At 49.7% G+C, this 12067-nt stretch overlaps 1 protein-coding gene across 1 annotated transcript in view; it reads right to left on the bottom strand.

Annotated features, from left to right (window-relative positions):
• Positions 1–12067, bottom strand: part of POLE (DNA polymerase epsilon, catalytic subunit) — a 33107-nt gene that overhangs the window by 8381 nt on the left and 12659 nt on the right. Inside the window, exons 21-36 of the mRNA XM_080558938.1 lie at positions 11205–11353; positions 10711–10803; positions 10244–10388; positions 9005–9162; positions 7333–7528; positions 6321–6535; positions 5929–6031; positions 5632–5712; positions 5417–5539; positions 5116–5334; positions 4592–4801; positions 3806–3949; positions 3273–3413; positions 937–1090; positions 745–851; positions 304–480 (exon numbers count right to left, since the gene is read on the bottom strand). Of these exons, the coding sequence (XP_080415064.1) occupies positions 304–480; positions 745–851; positions 937–1090; positions 3273–3413; positions 3806–3949; positions 4592–4801; positions 5116–5334; positions 5417–5539; positions 5632–5712; positions 5929–6031; positions 6321–6535; positions 7333–7528; positions 9005–9162; positions 10244–10388; positions 10711–10803; positions 11205–11353 (2415 nt within the window). The remainder of the gene's footprint in view (positions 1–303; positions 481–744; positions 852–936; positions 1091–3272; positions 3414–3805; positions 3950–4591; positions 4802–5115; positions 5335–5416; positions 5540–5631; positions 5713–5928; positions 6032–6320; positions 6536–7332; positions 7529–9004; positions 9163–10243; positions 10389–10710; positions 10804–11204; positions 11354–12067) is intronic.

Genomic DNA, 12067 nt, shown 5'->3' with positions numbered 1-12067 from the left:
CTGTGCTCCCCATGGTGGGGACAGCACACTCCAGCACTCCAGAAGCAGTAATCTTTGAGCAACCAGCTCCATAGACGAGATGTGGGGAAATGCTGAGCTAGCCTACCTGCTGGCACTGCGCTAGGCAAGCCACCCCAAGCAAGGCAGAGCCCTCCAGCAACATCCACTTTTTCCTTTGAACTTCGTGCCAGCAGCCACATGCAGGTGCTGTTGGAACTGCTGGACCAGTGCCTTCCACAACCCTCCCACATGCCTCTGCAGACAAAGTCCCATGAGGACCTTCCTCATGCCTTCACCTCACACCTTGTAGCCCAGCAGCAGCCGCTGGATGGCTCTGTAGATGGTCTTGGGGTCGGTCTCAGCACGCACTTCAAAGATGTGCTTGTCTGGAGGCAGCAGATCTTCACCCACCTTTTCCAGCAGTGCACTGCGCTCCGCAGAGAACATGTTGGTAAGGTTTGGCATCTGGTTGCTGCGAACCTGCACCCAATGCAGACTCAGTCAGAGAAGAGACAGCCCCCAGGCCACATGTTCCTGGGAGCTCTTCCCTCTGCATCTCACTGTGCTTCACAAGAGCGAGTTCATCAACAGACCTGCTCAGCGCATGCCAAAGCCTCCCAATAATCCCTGCTGAGAAGCAGTAGGGATCCATGTCTGTGCAGAGAAACCCCTTGGATACTGCTGCCTGACCCCCATGGTTCCCCCAGCCCCACAGTTCCCCCAGCCTCTAAAGCCCCCTCTTACCGTGTCCAGCACAAACACTGCGGCTTTGCGCTGCGAGGGGATGAAAAGGCCAAAGAGAGCCTTGGTGCCCTGGGAGCTGTGGTAGAGGTAGATATGGCGAATACTTCCTAGGGACACAGAGCAACCATCAGCAGTACCCGCCGGGTATCTGCTCCTGGGCACACCACGAGCTCCTCTCCCAAGGTGCCTTACCTGGCTCCAGGTATGTGAACTGGGCCAGTGAGCGCATCTCCAGGTGCTCAATGTCAAAGGTCTCGGCCTCTCGCCCTGTCAGGTGCCTGACGAGCTGCCTGCTGACCATGCACACGCAACCCAGGTGGACGAGGGCTCGGAACAGCAGTGGCACCTGTACCAACGGAGATACTATGAAACCACATCCCTCTGTGAAGCTCCTCCCAGGGTTTCAGACCTAGAACAACACAGCTTAAAAACACAAGTAGAACATATCTGATGTGCCTCAGGCATGACTTTGGCACTACTAACCCTTGCAGCTGTTGGATACACAGATACATATTCTTAATTCATGTTCATTCCTATCTAGCCCATAATCCCATCACCAAGGGCAGCAGCACATATTCAGAGGACATGGAGTGATATCTGGGCAATCTTGCAGCTCTGTAACTCATGGTTTGGCACTCCCTCAAGGCAAAGGCTTCATCCAAGCCACCAGGTAATCGTAACAGTGGATGATCTGCCAGAGATTCAATTTCAGTTGTACATGAAGCCTGCTCCTGAATGACTTACTGTGGGATCTAGTCTCAAAACAGTGAGAAAAAATAAATATTCCACACTTTCCACATGCCAGTTTTAAGTTTATAGACACCCCCCCAGTATATCCCATGTTCAGCTACCTCTTTGCAAGCGGAAGTGTTCCCATGTCCATTACAGAATCACAGAATCATCTAGGTTGGAAGAGACCTCCAAGATCACCCAGTCCAACCTCTGACCTAATGCTAACAAGTCCTCCACTAAACCATATCACTAAATTCAACATCTAAATGTCTTTTAAAGACCTCCAGGGATGGTGACTCAACCCTGGGCAGCCCATTCCAGTGCCTAACAACCCTTTCAGTAAAGAAGTTCTTCCTAATATCCAACCTAAACCTCCCCTGGCACAACTTTAGCCCATTCCCCCTCATCCTGTCACCAGGCACGTGGGAGAATAGACCAACCCCCACCTCGCTACATCCTCCTTTAAGGTAACTGTAGAGAGCAATGAGGTCGCCCCTGAGCCTCCTCTTCTCCAGGCTGAACAAGCCCAGCTCCCTCAGCCGCTCCTCGTAAGACTTGTTCTCCAGACCCCTCACCAGCTTGGTCGCCCTTCTCTGGACTCTCTCGAGCACCTCCATGTCCTTCTTGTAGCGAGGGGCCCAAAACTGAACACAGTACTCGAGGTGCGGCCTCACCAGAGCCGAGTACAGGGGGACAATCACCTCCCTAGACCTGCTGGCCACACTGCTTCTTATGCAGGCCAGGATGCTGTTGGCCTTCTTGGCCACCTGAGCACACTGCTGGCTCATATTCAGCCAACTACCAACCAATACTCCCAGCTCCTTCTCTGCCAGGCAGCTTTCCAACCACTCATCTCCCAGCCTGTAGCTCTGCTTGGGGTTGTTGTGCCCCAGGTGCAGGACCCGGCACTTGGCCTTGTTGAACCTCATACAGTTGGCCTCAGCCCATCGGTCCAGCCTATCCAGATCCTCCTGCAGAGACTTCCTACCCTCGAGCAGATCGACACACGCACCTAACTTGGTGTAATCTGCAAACTTACACTCGATCCTCTCATCCAGATCATCGATAAAGATATTCAAGAGAACTGGCCCTAATACTGAGCCCCAGCTCTACAAAGGATGCTCTTAGCAACCTGATGCTCTCCTGTGTTAATCCTGCTACATTTTTGGAGATGACGTTCAGAATTGCAATGCAGTTTTTTGCATATCAAGATTCTTTTTTTCCTTCTTCCCCAGGACCATGTCCAGTTGGTTTCTCCATAACTCCAAGGACAGAAACTCTGCAATCCTCTCTGAACAACCAGCTTGACTACCCTCACAGAACACATTTTTTCTCACATTTACATGACATTTCCTGTGTTTTAGTTTGTGCCTATTGCCTCTTGTCATATCACTGGGCACCACTGAGAAGAGCCTGTCTCTGTCTTCTTTACTTCTCCCTCCTCCCATTGATAAGGTCCCCCTGAGTCTCCTCTCTTGCAGGGTAATTGTTATTAGCTTTCCCTAAAACAGAAATTTATGGTGGCTAAAAATGTTTTCTCTGCATCATGCCCCATGTAATACTTCCCAGTCCCTGACATGCCTTAAACCACATACTGACATTCTGCATCTCTGGTCATACAGAAGCATGTATATTCCAGAGTACTCTGCTGTGGAGGTTCAATTTTTGGTCTGTTAGCATGTTGTTGAATTTTTAACTTCCAGGCATCCTCCTGTGCCACTGGTACTTAGAGTAGGGAACTGCCACTCAACACTCCTTAAAAAGTGGGGACAAAAACTGAGTGCTGGAGGAGTTACCTGAGTCTCATATACTCCCTCGATGTCTGGAGCAGAGAGGTCAGCATTGATTTCGTTGATATGCTCTTGGTACATATCTTCAGGGACGGAGTACTCATATAGGTTGTAAACCAAATTTGAGCGGGGCAGGATCCTGTTTACCTGCCAAGCAAAGGGACACCCTTAGTGGGCACCTGGCACCAGGTGGTATGTTTCCCATGAGCTGGGACATCCCTAAAGGCTGTAAGGAGCTGGGCTCTGAGCACCTCCAGGATCATGCTGAGCCACTTTCTGGTGTTCCTCTCCCGAGAAAATCATGAGGATTTATGCTCACGCCCATTACAAATTCCCATAACTGACAATCTGGCTTTTGGGCAGGCTAAGATTAGCAGAGGCACAAGGGACTGGATGAAGAACATCAGCAGGGCAGGACAGTGAAGCCCTGCATAGCAGACGCTCCCTAATATCTGCTTGCAGCAGATGTGAAGTGTCTTATCTCAATGCAACTGACTGATTTCCATTCTAGAAGCAGCAGATCTGGATCAGGTACCAACCTTCCTGTAGACTACTCCCTCCTCTGGTTTTGCAATGCGCTGGTTGACATAGAACACCCTGGGGATGCTCAGCTTGATGCAGTGCAGGTCACTCCCGATCACCGCCCACAGCCTAAACAGGCCTGGCTGGCTGGTCTCAGCAATCTGCAGGACACAGGGGTTCAAGATGGCATTAGTGGGGAGATCCAACACATTACTAGCTCTTATATATATGTGCTATGGAGCACTTTTGGGACCTGTATGGCCAGATAGTGGACACAAAGAACAGTGGGCACATTGCACTAGGACTCTGAAAGGATCCAGACAAACATGTCTCTCCAAGCCACAGGCTAAGATTGGCCAACAAATTCAGTCTGAGCCCTGATGTTAGCTGAGTCATTCTGGTGTCCTGGATCAGCTGTCCCATCTCAACCTCACAGTTACAGTCAAGCAAAGGCTGCCTGCAGCTCTGAACCAGTCGAGGCCTTTCTGGAAGATGAGGTGTGTGACAAGGGCAAGGGCTCAGACAGCTGTGGCCCTGCCTAGACAATACTACCTCACCTCCACATTTGACATTGGCTGCTTCCAGGCACCACAGCCCAGATCTCCCTCGTGGGCTGACCTGGGGCTGCCCCGCTGGAGGGAATCTACATGCACCTTCCAGATTCACCATCAAGAATGACCATTTGCAAATATAAAATCGTAGTTTAAGCAAAGGCAAGTAGTTTAGCAAAGGCAAGTAGTTTAGGGCCCTAAGTTGTTCCCTGGGGCAGACACACGCAGTGGGGGCTTGTGGGCAGCTGGTACCTGCACAATCTGCCAGGGTAAGTCCAGGATGCTCCGCGCAGTCCTACGTAGGTAGCTGCTCAACCCTTTGGAGAGGGCATCACGGACCACTCCTCCACCTGTGGCCACCCTGCCATCCTCCAGACGCCGCCTCTTCCGCCGCTCCTGCCGCTGTCGAGCCTGCAGCTCCCATTTCTTCTTGTGGTAGCGCAGCCACACCAGGTGCTGCTCCTAAGCGGATTGACAGCATGCGTGAACAGGAGCCATAGAAACCAGTCTATGCTTCCTAGCCACGCAACTCCAAGTTGTGCATAGCCAAGACTGGATCGTGTCCTTGCTACAGCTGGGAAGCTGTCACTGCCCCCATTTTGTCTGTTAGTGGGCCTCTCCCAGTTCTATTTCTTTTTTGTAGCCCTAAGCCATGGAAGTAGAGAGGATTTCAGAAGACCCACAGATTGCTCCAGGTGGTACCCAAGCTGCTCTGGTAGAAGCATACAACCCCAGGATGTCTTCTGGTCTGCTCCTGCACCCCCTGCTTTGCCTACCTTGGTGGTTCCCATGGGGGGAGGTGGGCCCAGGATCTCTCGCCAGGACTGGGATAGCTCCAGGCTCTGGGACATCTGTTGGCTTTCCTCTGCCATAGGGACTCGCTTCCGTTTATTTGCGATGGGAATTGATGGCTGAAAGGTCTTGGCAACCCCAAAATCCTCTATGTCACTAATCTGTGAGCTGGGTGTTCCCTCCTGGGGCTGGTTGGCAAGGACCTGAGAGGAAAAGACAGCAGGAAGACATGGGTGCAGAAAGACTTGCTCAGCACAGCCAGCATCCTTCCCTCACCCTCATTACCTGTCTCTTGCCTTCAGAAGTGAAGAGTTCATTGATTTTTTTTTGTTTGTACACATCGTTCTTCTCCAGGAGTTTCTTATGCAGCCAGTCAGGGTGCCGGACCCGTGGCACTGGGTTCTTTACCTGGGGAACATCCCCAAATTACAGAGTTCCCTGACCAATGCCCTCCACACACCCTCCCACCACCCCGGACCTGCAACCCTGTACTCCTGTACCTGCTGCAGAGCTGCAGGAATAGTAATGATTTTCTGGATGGTGCTGCCTAGTCTCTCAATGTAGTAGTCCCAGTCCAGGATCTGCAAACAGGGTGGAGCAGTGGATAGTGAAAAAAGTGCAGCAGAAGGGTGCAAATTTAGGTTTTGCTGGTAAGATGCAGCATCGGACATTTCCCTAGGGACCTTCCACAGCAATCTGTGAGCACAAATAGCTGCTGCCCATGCAGTGCCTCCAAAGGGAGGAGCTGTTGTAACAGAGCCACAGGCCGTGCTGCTCCGCAGAGTTGCTCAACTCACTGCACGAATGTTGAAGTCCTGTAGCGAGGGGCTCTTCAGCCATTTCCGGAGGTAATGTTTCCGTACAGTGGGCTCTGCTTGGAAGATGGCAAGGGGGATGGCCCTGGAAAAGGCAGGGAAGCACTTACTACCCAGCAGGACTAAGGCTCTGGCTGCACAGGATCCCCTCTCCCATACTGCAGAGACCCTCAAGGATTCTCCTCTTCTCCTGCTAGGCCACTGCACAGCAGCTGCACAGTGTTACAAATTGCTAGCCTTGCTCACAGTCCAAGCCAGCAGGCAGGCAAGCATGTGGTCACACAGCACCAACTCGCTTAGGTGCTGCTACCCTGCCCTTCCCTTGTAGTTGCCCACAAGCTATCAAAAGCCTTGTCCCCTCAAGACAGGTTTACCTCTCAGTGACTGGAGACCCTTCTGGTTTCTTGGAAATGATGAACCGGCAGCTCAGCCCTGCATCCTTTACCATCTGGTCTCCCAGGAATTCTGCCAGGCGCTTGGCAGTGCTGATGGAGGTGGATTTCTGCTCCCCATAGTCCTCCAGCTTGCGCGACATGGAACGGTTCTCCGAGATCAGCTCAAACAGCTCTGAATCGGGCATGTTGGCAGCCTGAAAAGGGGAGGTGGGGGACACAAAAATGCTAGCAAGAACCAAATGATCAAACTTTGCTGCTGTTAGCTACAGGGAATGCCCATATGCAGCTGATGTGGCTCTCTTCATAATGAGTTTGGAAATTGCCCTCTGTTCCAGTTGTCAATGTGACCCATTAAATATGTCTGGCATGGGTTTAAGGCTTTTATCAGAGTTTGTCCTGTGGCTGGGCTGTGGTAGCACCGCTCTGAATTGTTAACCTGGTGCTGCAGAGTTCGGCTCACCAAGAATTTGTGGTACCAGGTCATTGCAAAAATTGAAAGTGGTCCCAAGGAACTCCCCAGCTGAGCTCGCAGTCTTTCCTGCACCCCAGTATCTGAAGCTACGTTTTCTTTTCTCTGCTCTCACCATTTTCTTCAAAGCTCTCCATGCTTCTCATAAAACACTCCGCAGGCAAGTGGCTCTGTCGTTTTCTGCCTCAGCAAATGCCCTTAGATAACATCCTTAGGGGATGAGGGCCGCCAGACCAGCTCCATGAAAGAGATGACTGGAGAAGCACAACACTTACGCCCCCACTAACAGCTAGAAAAGAAGAGCTAGAAGAGCCGTTGCACTAAAAGACACTGAGCTGCAGCCCTAGAGAGCCAATGCAGCCGAAATAAGATAGAAGTGACCAGAGGCACAACAGTCCGCCACCTCCCTGCAAACAAAGTCCACCCTCCCACAGAGTCCAATCAGCTTTTACACCTTTTTTCCGGCCCCATCTTGGGAGCACAGATGCACAAGGGACAGACAACCTGCAGAGGAATGCCTACCTTGCTGTACAGCACGTCTAGCCAGTAATCGGCCACCTTGGCCACAGAAGCGTAGACCTCCTCCAGGCTGGTGCCTTTCAGAAAGGCCTCAAATACCGAAGACTGGAATATCTTCACAAGCTGCAGCTCACCTCGTCGCTTCACCTCAAACCCCTTCAGCTCAGCCAGGGACCCATCCTCGTTGAACACCGCGTACCTAGGACACACAGCCTGTGCAAAACCTGCCCTTTGGCCTTGGGACGGGTTTCCCAGGACCCTGATTGCTCTCCTCCTGCCAGGGCCCTTCTCCCAGAAGTGCCACACCGGGCAGCCGTCAGGCAAGTTAAACTAAGCTGCGGTGCTCTTTTACTAGGATGACCTTGGAGAATTTATGGTAGCTCTACAAATTGTTTCAGCTTGGCCTGCAAAAGCACATCAGCTCATGCCCCAGATCATTAAACCAACTAGGAAAATGTTACTAATTGCACACAAGAAAAGGCCATGAGGTGAGAGAAAGGATAAATGGGTGGGGAAGTGGAGGAGAAGAGCTTTAGAGAAAAAAGAAAAAAAGTTTGTAAGCTTAGAAAAAAGAAGGGGCTGCTGGCAAAACAATTCAGAGGAAACTGAATATAGCTAGTGATGTGACCATAAGAACACATTACCCTATTTTTGCTTTTCCCCTGCCTATTATTTCTACATAGCTCTCAAGATAAAGGTTACAGGAAGCTCAGCTAAGGGAAGAGAGATGATACTCAAGTCTATGCCACTTTGCCAGCCCTCCTCACACCTGAACCAGTTCCTATAAGTGCACCCTTCACTTCCCCCACTGATGATGGTGCCTGCCAGCCACCTCTATACTGTTTCTGTTTGAGCATGACCAAGGAATAAGTGCACTTGCCAACATCCTGAAACTACAGGAACTCAACGGTCCCTGAGACAAGATGCACATTGAGATGCCCATGAGATGTCCTATGCACAGCATCCATTCAGAGCTCCTCCTCAGCTTGACTTCTGTGGCAGGGACTTGCTTCTCATGGGAAGGCACTGACAGGAGATGATAGATACAGATGTCAAAACTTGTCTGACAGGGCAAAAAGCCCAAACAAATGGGGCGTTTTAAGGGCAGAGGGGACTGGAGGATGGCAATGGCATTTTCTGAATTCAGACCTAGGCCTATGGGCACCCCTGTAGCTAGTGATTGCTGGTATTATGGTTTAGGATGCTGTGGAAAAAAAAAAAAAAAATCAGTAAAATTTGACCACAACTGTTTACCTATAATGTGATAACAGCAAGACCTATTCCTTTCTCCAAGTAGAAAACAATGGGGAAACCTCACAGAAAATAGTCAGTGGAACTCCTGAGAGACAGAAAGACCAGAACTAGTGAGTTTAAAAGAGATTAGGTAGAGTATAAGAAATATTAAAAGTCCTCAGAATGAAAGTCAAAGTTCTATGTACACCTTACAGCTAAACAGGAAGACTATGTTGGGTCGGCAAGCTGGAGAAATGTTGTTTCACTATTATTTTCTAAAATTTATTGGCATAGCATGTTAACGGAGGCAAGTACATAACTGGATTCAGAGATGGATCTGACATATAGAGCTTGACATTTCAAGCAAGCAAATGAAACATGCTGACAGCTCAGAGGCAACAACCATGGGGACATAACAACATTTCAAGATTTGAAGTCCTACCTTTTCTTCAGCTTCTTGCCCTCCTCCTTTGAAGCTGGGAGGATCATGGCCAGGTATGGTCCATCCACTTCAAAGAAAATGCTGTTCTCTGAGCGCGTGACATAGGTGAGAGAGGTTGGGTCCTCCAGTTCCTGGTACTGATCATTTGTGAAGCCTTCCTGTAGGCACAGCCCCAAGAGAAAGCTTCACTCAACAGCTGGGCTGCTTATATCAAGAGATGCCCTTCAGGCACATCCTGTCTGAAGGTATCATTGAGCATCTCTCTAGAAAGCTACAGTACAAGTTAGCAGACAGGCCCCAAAAATCAAAGCATCTGACCTGGCTGCTGAGAAGAAAAATTCTTTAGACCCTGTAAGTTGTTTCTATTGTCTTACAGACACAGAAGCTTGAGGATGGGTTTGAACCTTGCACTAGTCTGGGCTCCCACTGCTACTGGCAGCCTGCTTCAGAGGGTTGGTGCATCTCTGCTATGAAGAAAGGCTGAGAGAGTTGGGATTATTTAGCCTGCAGAAGAGAAGGCTCCAGGGAGACCTTATAGAGGCCTTCCAGTACCTAAAAGGGGCATACAGGAAAGACAGGGAAGGATTCTTTATCAGGGATTGTAGTGATAAGACAAGGGGTAGTGGCACTAAACTAAAAGATGGTAGATTTAGATTAGATATAAGGAAGAAATCCTTTGCTCTGAGGATGGTGTGGCCCTGGCACAGGTTGCCCAGAGCAGCTGTGGATGCCCCATCCCTGCAAGTGTTCAAGGCCAGGATGGACGGGGCTTTGAGCAGCCTGGTCTAGTGGAAGGTGTTCCTGCCCATGGCAGGGGAGTTGGAACTAGGTGATCTTTAAGGTCCCTTCCAATCCAAACCATTCTACAATTTTATGATAGATGAGTGCACATCAACCCCAGCCTTTTGTACACCACCCTCTCAGCTGCAGGAATATCAGAGCCTCTCCCTCCACTTATATGCTGTCCATATCAGAGAACATCTGTGTAGCAAGCAAAGCTACCAGCCTCAACATCTGCTTGTTACGCAGGGAGCAGAGACAAAATAGAGCCCCTTCTCCATGCTGGGCCAAATTCCAGAATACAGAGGCATACTCCACTGCCTCTGCTGCCAACTCTGCTTGCAAGAACAGTCCAGCTGTCCCGCAGGCCCATAGAAAAACAAAATACTTTCTCTCCTTATCAGTCCCCCATTTTTTTCCCCACACTGCAGAGCTGGCCTGGATGTGTGCAAGACTCACCTTCACCAAGATGTTCAGCATAGCACCTGGGTAGGAGATTGTCACCTTTGGCTTCTTGGCATTAGTTGACTTGATGACAAAGTTTTCTGGGAAGCTGTTAGGAAGGACACACCAAATCCCATCTGTATCCAGTTCCAGAGGTCTCCTAAGGAAGGAAGAAAGATCACCCAGGAGAGTGGATAATAAGCCAAAGAACTGCTCTGCTTCTGCCTGCACAGGGGACACAGCCTGTTGCATCCACTTTCCAGTCCCTTCTGCAAAGGGAGCCCTTGTAATGCAACAAACCACAGCAGTATCAGCAATCCCGATCTGCAACACTAAGTACCTGATCTTTCAGCAACTGTGCTGAATGTGCTCCCACATCCGTTCCACTAGTCCTCTACTCCACACAGTCCAATCCTGCTCTTACCCGTTTTCTCACACCACATGTAGAAACACCTTTCTTTCCCAGCTCAGCACATACTCACCCAATCTGCTCAATCAGTTCCCTGGCCTGTGTGATAATATTTGCTCCGGTGAAGCAGACAATCCCAGCCATTTCCATGGAGTACCAGCGAGCTCTGTGAACAAAGGAGTTTAAGTGATGAGCATGCAGTGCTACCTCAAACCCATCTATGGGAAAGGTCAGGAGGATGTGCAGAGAAAGAAGCACAAGAAACACAGCAACACTGGGCCTTGGTAGATTGCTCTCCTTCCCCTCTTCATGATCAGAAAAGCTGAAAAAACACTAATAGACAAGATTGCTGACACTTGTTGCTCAAAGCCACAGGGTCTTGTCTGGGAGAGGTCTCAAAGATTAGAAGTCATTAATAGAAGCAAGAGGAAAAAGTGTTCCAGGGATCACCCATCATCATCTTGTGCTTCAGAAGCAGGTGAAGCAAGTGACAGCCTTCCTAAAATAATCCTGATTTTCAAGGATCCTCTCTGGAGGACTCCAGCAACAACCACGGGCGAGACTCACCCTTTCCGCATGACATAGCCATAGAAAGAATTGAGGATGCACTTGTGTGCCAGCTGCAGCGAATCATAGAGGATCTCCATGTTCTTGCAGCGTTTCACTTCAGAGGCATCTCCCATCTCCACAGCTGCAGACAGCTTCTTCTTCCACACCTGGGAGCAACAGGCAGAGTCAGAGCAGTCCCACACGTCACTACTGGCAGTAACAGTATGCAGGCTGGTTCCCCCCAAGTCCCACTATGACATTAGAGCTCTAGACCAGTACCACTGCTAAAGAACAGTGGGAACACTAGCATTAACTAAATACTCCTTTTCCTTCTGAATCTGAGGAGGAGCTGCCCATAGGCAGTATGCCACTTGGTAGGAGGGGCTCACAACAGTAGCCTCAACTAAAAGCTATTATCAGAAGTCAAGCAGCACCAGCAGAGCTGCCTTCCTGCATCAATTGTGCTGCACCATGTGTTGTGTGGGCAAGACCTGAATACACTGCCTGCAGCAATAGATAGCATCTAGTTTAAAAACAGAACCCCTTGTGCAGAATAAACCTCTCAGCAAGCTCCACGATTAATGGCAAAAGAAGCATCAAAGAGAAACCACAGAGCAAATGGCTCCTTAATGAATTCTTTCATAGGCAGAGTCCCAAGGCCCTGCCATTTCCTTCAACATAATTTAACAATAACATGCCCCAGTCCCCTCTATCACAGGCTCCAAAAAGCTAAGAACTGGAATGTGCTTCTCTCCTTCTTTCTTGACCTGAGGTCTAGATTTTGCTCTCAGTATATCCCATTTTCAGCTTAGGAAGAATGCCTGAAACTGAACACAGGCCAGACAGAACAGCTGAACTAAGCATTTGCTAAATCCAGTAAA

The sequence above is a fragment of the Anser brachyrhynchus genome, assembly GCF_964034855.1.
Source record: "Anser brachyrhynchus genome assembly, chromosome: 17".
Classification (NCBI taxonomy): domain Eukaryota; kingdom Metazoa; phylum Chordata; class Aves; order Anseriformes; family Anatidae; genus Anser; species Anser brachyrhynchus.
The sequence above is the reverse complement of the archived record's forward strand: the minus strand, read 5'-3'. Positions and strand labels throughout refer to the sequence as shown.